The sequence below is a fragment of the Microtus ochrogaster genome, unplaced genomic scaffold, assembly GCF_000317375.1.
Source record: "Microtus ochrogaster isolate Prairie Vole_2 unplaced genomic scaffold, MicOch1.0 UNK11, whole genome shotgun sequence".
NCBI lineage: Eukaryota > Metazoa > Chordata > Mammalia > Rodentia > Cricetidae > Microtus > Microtus ochrogaster.
Genome location: NW_004949109.1, coordinates 485449 through 494068, shown reverse-complemented (window position 1 = coordinate 494068; position 8620 = coordinate 485449). Strand labels below are relative to the sequence as shown.

General features: G+C 43.1%; 1 protein-coding gene across 1 annotated transcript in view; it reads left to right on the top strand.

Moving 5' to 3' along the window:
* Slc30a5 (solute carrier family 30 member 5) overlaps positions 1-2608 on the top strand; it is a 28689-nt gene extending 26081 nt beyond the window's left edge. Inside the window, exons 15-16 of the mRNA XM_005366566.2 lie at positions 1381-1509; positions 1807-2608. Of these exons, the coding sequence (XP_005366623.1) occupies positions 1381-1509; positions 1807-1977 (300 nt within the window). The 3' untranslated portion in view covers positions 1978-2608. The remainder of the gene's footprint in view (positions 1-1380; positions 1510-1806) is intronic.
* Positions 2609-8620: the final 6012 nt, after the last annotated feature.

Here is an 8620-nt window from a genome sequence, read left to right as displayed (position 1 = left end):
TAGGATTACAGTTTTCATTTTAATGAGTTACTTAAGTTTTCTCACATTCTCATAATCAATGAATACTATATCATACTTCTTTTAAAAGATTTTGTTGCTGGCTTATTTTTTGAGGTAGGGTCTTGTGTAGCCTAGTCTGGACTTCAATTCCACATGTTGCCTGCTTCCCAAGTGCTAGGAATACAGGCATGTTCCACCACCATCTATTTTTTTTCCAGTATGAGGGACTGAGCCCAGGGCTTTGTACGTGTTAGGCAAGCCCTCCATCAACTAACAACATCCTCAGTTCTAAAAAGTATTTTTTATTTTAAAAAACATCTCATAAGGATAAATTGCAGTTTACCTCTCTAGTTGGCAGCTAGCAGTGTGAACCTGGGAGGGCGGAGCCTAAAGATGAGGTGGCCTGACAGTCTCGTGACAGAGCAGCTTCATTCAGAGCCTCAGTTTACACTCTGAGAGTTAGGAGTCACGTGAGCCAGGTGTCCCGGTCACAAGGACAAGCCGAATGTGGCAACAACATGGGCTTTTGCAGAGGCATATGATAAATAACAGTAGCCAGGTGTAGGAGTGCTCTGAAGAACACCACTCATGGGAGGTGCACAGAAGCATTCCAAGAACAGTTCGTGTTTTCAAAGAAATTGAGCTCACAAGACTCTGGTTTTCTTGGAGTTTACCCACAAACACTCAGAATTCTCACGCAGCTCCATTCACTGACCATGTTCCAACAGTTAAGAGCGCTTGTTGCTCCTACAGAAGACCCAGGTTCAGTTCCCTGCACCCACATGGCATCTTGATTGTCTGTAAATCCAGGGGATCCAGTGACCTTCATGAGCACTGCACACAGAGTGTATTTACATAGATGAAAGCAAAACATTCACACACCAAAAAAACTGTATCTTTAAATATGTTATTTAACATATTTAACACATATGCCCATTACAGAGAAGTTTGTCTACATGCGTACACATGTAGACAGAACACCCATATACATAAAAGAAAAACAAAAATAAACACTTTGGCTTTCTCCATTTAATACCATATTGAAGAAATGTATATATTAATGGCAATGCAATATTACATTTATTTAGCCAGTTTTCTGTAGTTGACAATTTAGCCAACCCTCGGCTGTCTTTTAAATCTGTTATCTCTGTGACCGTATGCATGTGTGCGTGTACATTATCAGTGTAAAGGAAGCTATAGTTAAGTAAATATGCCCGGGCAATGTTTAGAGTAGGCGAAATATGTTCTCTAGGTCTTGAACAGCTTATTATAAACTGTATCTTTTTATTTCTTTGACATCACCATAATGATTCCTAGATCAAATAATCTGTATATATTTTATAAAAATCATTTATATCACCTCTCTACTTAACTTCACAGATACAGAAAATTGAAGGATTAATATCATACCGAGACCCTCATTTTTGGCGCCACTCTGCCAATATTATAGCAGGAACAATTCATATACAGGTGACCTCTGATGTGCTGGAACAAAGAATTGTGCAGCAGGTAACTTTTGTCTGTGATAATTCACTTATAAGATTCTATACACTATCCTTGTTTGTATAGTGGTGAAAAAAAATGATTCTATACACTATAGGGCTTAGTAGCCATTTACTCATAAAATATCAATCTTGTTGGACCTGGTGGTGCTCACCTTTAATCCCAGAACTCAGGGACACAGAAGCAGGCAGAGTTCCATGAGTTCTAGGCCAGCCTGGGCTACATCTCAAGACCCTGTCTGAAGAACAAAACTGTACTAACTACATTATTCTAAATTCTTTAATTTTCTGAATTTTTTAACAGATTACAGGAATACTTAAAGATGCTGGAGTAAACAACTTAACAATCCAAGTGGAAAAGGAGGCATACTTTCAGCATATGTCTGGCCTGAGTACTGGATTTAATGATGTTCTAGCTATGACAAAACAGATGGAGTCTATGAAATACTGCAAAGATGGTACTTACATCATGTGAGGTGTGCCCGTGTGCATGGACTGTGGAGGCTGAGTGTGTATAATGTCACATCAGCATGAAAGTTGCACACAACTGTACAAAGCCTTTTAAAGCTCCCTGCTGTTGGATTAAGGAGTCTTTTAAAAGAAAATTGAAATGCAGAATGAAGCATTATTTGTACAAGAAAACTGTTACTCTGTTTGAATTATGTGTATCAGACTCTTAAATATGAATGAACATGATGTAATTATATCACATCATCTTCAGAAATGGACACATAATGATGGATTCTGGTAAAGACCAAATTTCTTCTGTGCATTTATTTTCTATCAGAAAGCATCCCCACTGTGAATATGTATTTACATGTTTATTACAAAGACCCAGAGGAAGTTTTTAGTCAATTTTTTGCATATCTGAAGGACAAAATGGGAATAAAATTCTATATTTATGAATTTTCTGTATATAAAACTGATTTCTAATTATAACTTAAGTATATTAAGTAAAAATTGTATTTCCACTTGAAATGTAAATTATTCAGGAGAAATTTCAACCCTGATTTGAGATAAACAATGAGAATAGAGAACTATAATATAGTTCCTGATGTATTACATGATTTAACCACTCCATTAAATAAATTTTTTTATTTTTGGTAGTATTTGCAAATGAATAATTGATTAGGGCAAAGAACTTGCACTAAGTTGTGTCATGTTACTTTCTGTTGTCTTGCATCTCTGAAGTAGAATATCCTGTCTTGTGTGCATCTTACACCCCAAGACCCTTCTCATCCATCTGCCCACTAGAAGAAGGCTGAATGAGATGGGTCAAAGATGCTTGGCAGATTTAAAACAAGAGTCTATGAGCACAGAAGCAGGCAGAGTTCCATGAGTTCTAGGCCAGCCTGGGCTACATCTCAAGACCCTGTCTGAAGAACAAAACTGTACTAACTACATTATTCTAAATTTTTTAATTTTCTGAATTTTTTTAACAGATTTCTTAACAGTCACAGTGGCTAGAAGTGCCACCATAGGGTGATTTCCAAGACTGCTAAGTATGGCAGCAGTGAGAAGGAACATGGGCCCAGCCATGTTAGAGTAAGAGAATAGCACGGGTTCATAACTCAGTGTGAGTGAATACCCTAGACTCTGGCTGCTTATTGAGGGAGATACTTAAAGATAGATTTCACCACGGTTTCATAAAAGAGAGGAAAGAAAGGCAGGTCTCCAAAAGAATCAAAAAAGGTATTTGAGCTTTGGGTGTGGAACACTCTTAACTCTGGACAGGTGACCCCATGGTGACAGAGTTTGCATCTTTGCTTCTTGACCAAGCAGGATTTGAAACAATCTGGTCCAATGTCATACTGGTCTCTAGGAGAATTTTACGAAAGACTCGATTTCCTGGGTTATATAAAGAGGTGACCCTGAAAAGGTATGTTGATACCTGGGGTTGACCTTATCCTAGTACTCAGTGATAGTTCTATCTTCCTTGGATTGGAGTCTGGAATGTCAAGGTCTTCTGCCAGGTCTGAGCCATTGATTCTGAGAGTGTGTAGACAGTATCGCCTGTAGCTCTCCCTCCCAGGATGTCTACAGTCTGAGACTGTCTCCTCTATAGGGACCGCCACCAATGTTAGCCTCCTCATCCTGATGCATATAATAAAGCTGCTGAATTTTCTGGCTGCTGCAGGTGCATCCCCCTAAGAGCCTACATCCTACCAGATCCCAGCTTTTCTGAACACATTCCTGTTGTTTATTCATTATAATCTGTGACCTCCTCCGGTCAGCCCCAAAGCCATGCATGTCCTGGCAAACATGACAGTTTTCAAAAGGACCATTATTTTAAGTGCTATTAGAACGTTATCAGGAGCTGGGCAGTGGTGGCTCACACCTTTGATTCCAGCACTCAGGAAGCAGAGGCAAGCAGATCTCTGTGAGTTTGAGGCCAACCTGGTCTACAGAGCTAGTTACTGAGTAAGGGGTCTCCTTTTCTTCCAATGCGCTCTAGTCTGAAAATGTTTTATATGACTTTGTTCACCTCCCAGGGACCAAATAATTCCAAAAGCAGTTTGAGGTCACTTTGACAGTGGACCAATTCAGTTCAGTAGCTGAACCAATTTAAGGGCCAAGACTTAGAGCCTAGTTATGGTTTAGATGAAGCTTTTCTGTCCTCTACCTGGAGAGCGTGGGAAGCATCAGATCGAGAAAGACGACACAGGTCTGAGGTTCCTAAAATGACTATTTCTTGACTGGTGACAGTTGGCTTCGTTGCCTGTAGAAAAGGTGTTCACTGTCATTCTAGAAGTGGCATGAGCCCTCAAACTCCCTGTCTCATTGTGTGGCAGGCCGTGTGCGATTTGAGTGCGTCTGTGTGGGTACCCAGAGCCTCGTCTTGCTATCCTAGCAATAGCGTTAGGAGCTGTGTGTTACGGAGCAACGTGCAAGGCTTCTCAGAACTTGACATTCCTGAGCGCTGGTGGTGTGCCATTCATGGTTCAACCTTGGACCCTGTGTCCAGGATAACGTCCATAGTTCTCACTGGTGACTCCAGAACACGGGGACTATTCTCCACTAAGAGCTTCTGACTAAGTCAGACTCCCAAAGACCTGAGTAAGAGCACATGTAAGAAATCCCAGAATGTAAGAGCTTTTAGGAAAAGGGAAGGATTGGGGAAGTCTCAACTAAGCAACCTGAGACACGAAAGGGGAAATTATGTCACCACGCCACCTGATTCTCCCATTTTCTGTACCTCCACACCAGACTGCTGGCTAGATCAAGGGTTGGCGTACTGGGTTGTTTTATGTCAACTTGACACAAGCTGGAGTAACTGGAAAGGAGGGAACCTCAATTGAGAAAATGCCTCCATAGATCTGGCTGAAATGTCTGCCGTCTGTGCTGCCTCGGGAGGCTATAGGACACCCACGGTCCCTGCTGCCGCTGGCTATTGTAGGCAAGAGAGCATCTTCTGCAGTGGTATATAACATGCAGACTCATAGTTGAGAATGAGAGATAGCAAAGATTTCTGTGACAACCCCTCCCCTTCACCCACCCACCCTGAAAATAGTCTAGACAGGAAGTCATTGAAGAAAGCCCTTAAAAGTTGTTATGGAGGGGGGCGCTGGAGAGATGACTCAGCTGTTAAGAGCAGTGACTGCTCTTCCAGAGGTCCTGAGTTCAATTCCCAGCAACTGCATGGTGGCTTATAATCATCTGGCCTGCAGGCATATATGCAGACAGAACACTGTATACATAATTAGGAAAAATATTGCTTTAAAAAAAAAAGTTGGGGATGGAGAGATGGCTCAGTGGTTAAGAGCATTGCCTGCTCTTCCACAGGTCCTGAGTTCAATTCCCAGCAACCACATGGTGGCTCACAACCATCTGTAATGAGATCTGGTGCCCTATTCTGGCTTGCAGGAAGACACACAGACAGAACATTGTATACATAATAAATAAATAAATAAATAAATAAATAAATAAATAAATAAATATAAAAAAAAGTTGTTATAGGGCAGCGGGGTGGTGGTGGTGCACGCCCTTAATCCCAGCACTCTGGAAACAGAGCTACACTATGTAGCTTTCAGGGTACACCTTGTGAGCCAAAGACTAAATCAATCCATTTTGAAGGGTTTATCTCTGTTCTGGTTACAAAATAGAAATTAAGCTATTTAAAAAAAAAAGTCAGCAGTAAAGCATGTTCTTAACTACTGATAGATGGGGGAGTGCCCAGGCCCTGGTGGGCGGCGCCATCCTGGGCTTCTCTAAGGAAGCAAACTGGGCAAAGCTGGAAAGCAGCCCTCCTCCTCTGTAGCAGCTCCTGCTTGCATTCCTGTCCTGGCTTCCTCCAGCGACAGACTGAAATGTGGAGGAGGCAGCCAAACAAACCCTTCCTCCCCAGCTTGCTTTGGGCCACGGTGCTTCATGACAGCAATAGTAACCCTGAGTGGGACAGAAATTAGTACCAGGAGTGTAGGGAATTCTCAAGGGTATCTCACCTGGCGTAATCTCGCCTCCCTCGGCAGATATAACTCCCACCTCACCCCCTGAAACATGGCCTTTTGCACCTTTGAGGAAATTAATCCTTCATTGTCTGATAAACCAGCAGTGACTGGATCTGACGGGGATGCCAGGCCGGACAATACTGATCTCCCTAGGGACCCCCCAAATAGTGGCTTCTAGACCTATAACCAGACTGAAAGCTAAGCAGGCTCCTAGAGAGGAGGTAGAAAGTGTAGCCCATGGGGAGGTAGGTACACCACTGAAGAGCTTCATGAATTTGCTAAAGCATTCAAACACACGCCTGGGGAATATGTGTAGGAATGGGTTTTAAGGGTCTGGGATAATGGAGGAAGGAACAGAAAACTGGGTCAGGCTGAGTTGATTGATACGGGCCACCTGAGTAGAGATTCTAGGCTTAATATGGAAGCTCACACAATTTTTTTTTTTTTAAACGCTGTCAAAAGTTTGTTTGAATGGTTGGTTGAAGCATTTGTCAAAAGATGGCCTACTGCCGGTTAGTAGTGGAGCATGCCTTTAATCTCAGCACCTGGGAAGCAGGTGAGTTTGAGGCCAGCCTGCTGGTCTACAGAGCGAGTTCCAGGACAGACTCCAAAGCTACAGAGAAACCTTGTTTAGAAAAACCAAAAAAGAAAAAAGAAAAAAGAAAAAAAAAACTGACCTACCGAAAAGGAGTTGATACCCTTGGCTTAGTGCTGATGAAGGGAGTTCAAGGCTCAGGGAAACTTCAGTGCTCCAGTGGGTACCCTGTGTAAAACCCAATCCTCCACAACGGGAAGGTCCAAAAGACGCGCCCTTCATAATTCTATAAGACAAAAAAAATGGTAAGAGGACAGCACCAGCACATTTGAAGAGCTCTGTTGTCACTCCGTTCCTTGTCCCAGACCTTAGGGTTGGAGACGCTGCAGCTCAGCTGGATTAATTAAATGCAATGGGTTTAGTTGGACCTTGAAGTAGCAGAGGCCAGGTGGCAGCCCTGAATCGCCAAAGGCAAGGTGACTGAAGTCGTAAAGGGCAGGCAGCTAGACAAAGCAAGGTCCGCAATGGCCTGACTCACTGGTCAGCCCAGGCAGAGTGATTTTTACATCAACAGGACTCGTGTGGGCTAATCAAGCCTTTTCCAGGCATGAAGTAGATAAGAAGTCTACTGAATTTTTGTTGGTGAGAGGAAAAGCTCCCAAACCAATGAAAGAAAGGCCGCATTGGATCATGGCAATAGGAAGTCTCAGTCCATAAACCAACTTCCAGATTTGAGCCAGTTTGCAGTCCCTGAACCCCTTGAACAAAGGGTTGGCTGAGTTCCCCTGAGGAAGGACTTTGATCAAATACTTAAGGGTCTTACTGCCAGCCTTTCCCCAGTCCTTCCTCAGGGGGACCTATGACCTTTAGCAAGGGTAACTGGCACTGAGGGAAAGGAAACAGCCATACTTTCCAGTGTCTATTGGATACTGGTTCTGAACTGACTCTGATTCCGGGAGAACCCAAGAAACACTGCGGCCCTCCACTAAAACAGGAGGTCAGGCCATTAATGGGATTTTCGCTGACTCCTGACTCACAGTTGGTCCCAAAACTCATCCCATGGCTATTTCCCACCCCCAGAAAGTATAATTAGGATAGATATACTTAGAAGTTGGCAGAATTCTCAAGCTGCCTCCCTGACCTGGGGGGTGGGGGGGGGCTATTATGATTGGAAAGACGAAATGGAAGCCTTTAGAGCTGCCTCTGCCTTCCAAACCAGTATTACATCCCCAGAGGACGGGTAGAAAATAGTATCACCAAGTCAGGCGGTGGTGGCGCACACCTTTAATCCCAGCACTCCGGAGGCAGAGGCGGGCGGATCTCTGAGTTCAAGGCCAGCCCAGTCTAGAGTATGAGTTCCAGGACAATAAGGCTGCACAGGAAAACCCTGTCTAGAAAAAAATAATTAAAAAAAAGATTGTGTCACCACCAAGAACTTGAAAGATGCAGGGTGGTGATTCCCGCCACATCTCCCTCTAACTCTCCTAAGTGGTCAATGCAGAAGATAGATAGGACTCTTAGCTACTTCTCCAGCACCAGTTCTGCCTGCATGCCACCATGCTGCCCACCATGATAATAGACTGAACCTCTGAAACTGTAAGTGAGCCCCCTCAACTAAATGTCTTCATTTATAAGAGTTGCTGTAGTCATGGTGTCTCTTCACAACAATAGAAACCGTAACACATATGGTGACCCCCAACCATAAAATTATTTTTGTGGATACTTCATAACTGTGTAATTTTGCTACTCTTTTGAATCATAATGTAAATCTTTTTGGAAACAGAGGTTTGCCAAAGGGGCATCAACCTTGGAGAACTGCTGCTTTAGGGTGTTTCTTGGTGTTACCATGTCCTGTGATTAATGTCAATGGAAAACTACAACAGCATAGTCCAGACAGGATGAGAAAGGGCACAGACCCATCAAGAATGAAGATTTGGGTCCCTCCTCTAGGAAAAAGCTAAGATCTGCTGAAGTGCTTGCTGAGGGTGGAGGAAACAGAATGGGTAGGAGAGGAGGTCGTTATAAATACCAGCTAAGGGCATGTGACCAGTTGCAGAAATGAGGTTTGTAATTGACATGAATGTTTCTGATGCATTTTGTTAAGAATGTGTTTGTAGCCGGGCGGTGGTGGTGCA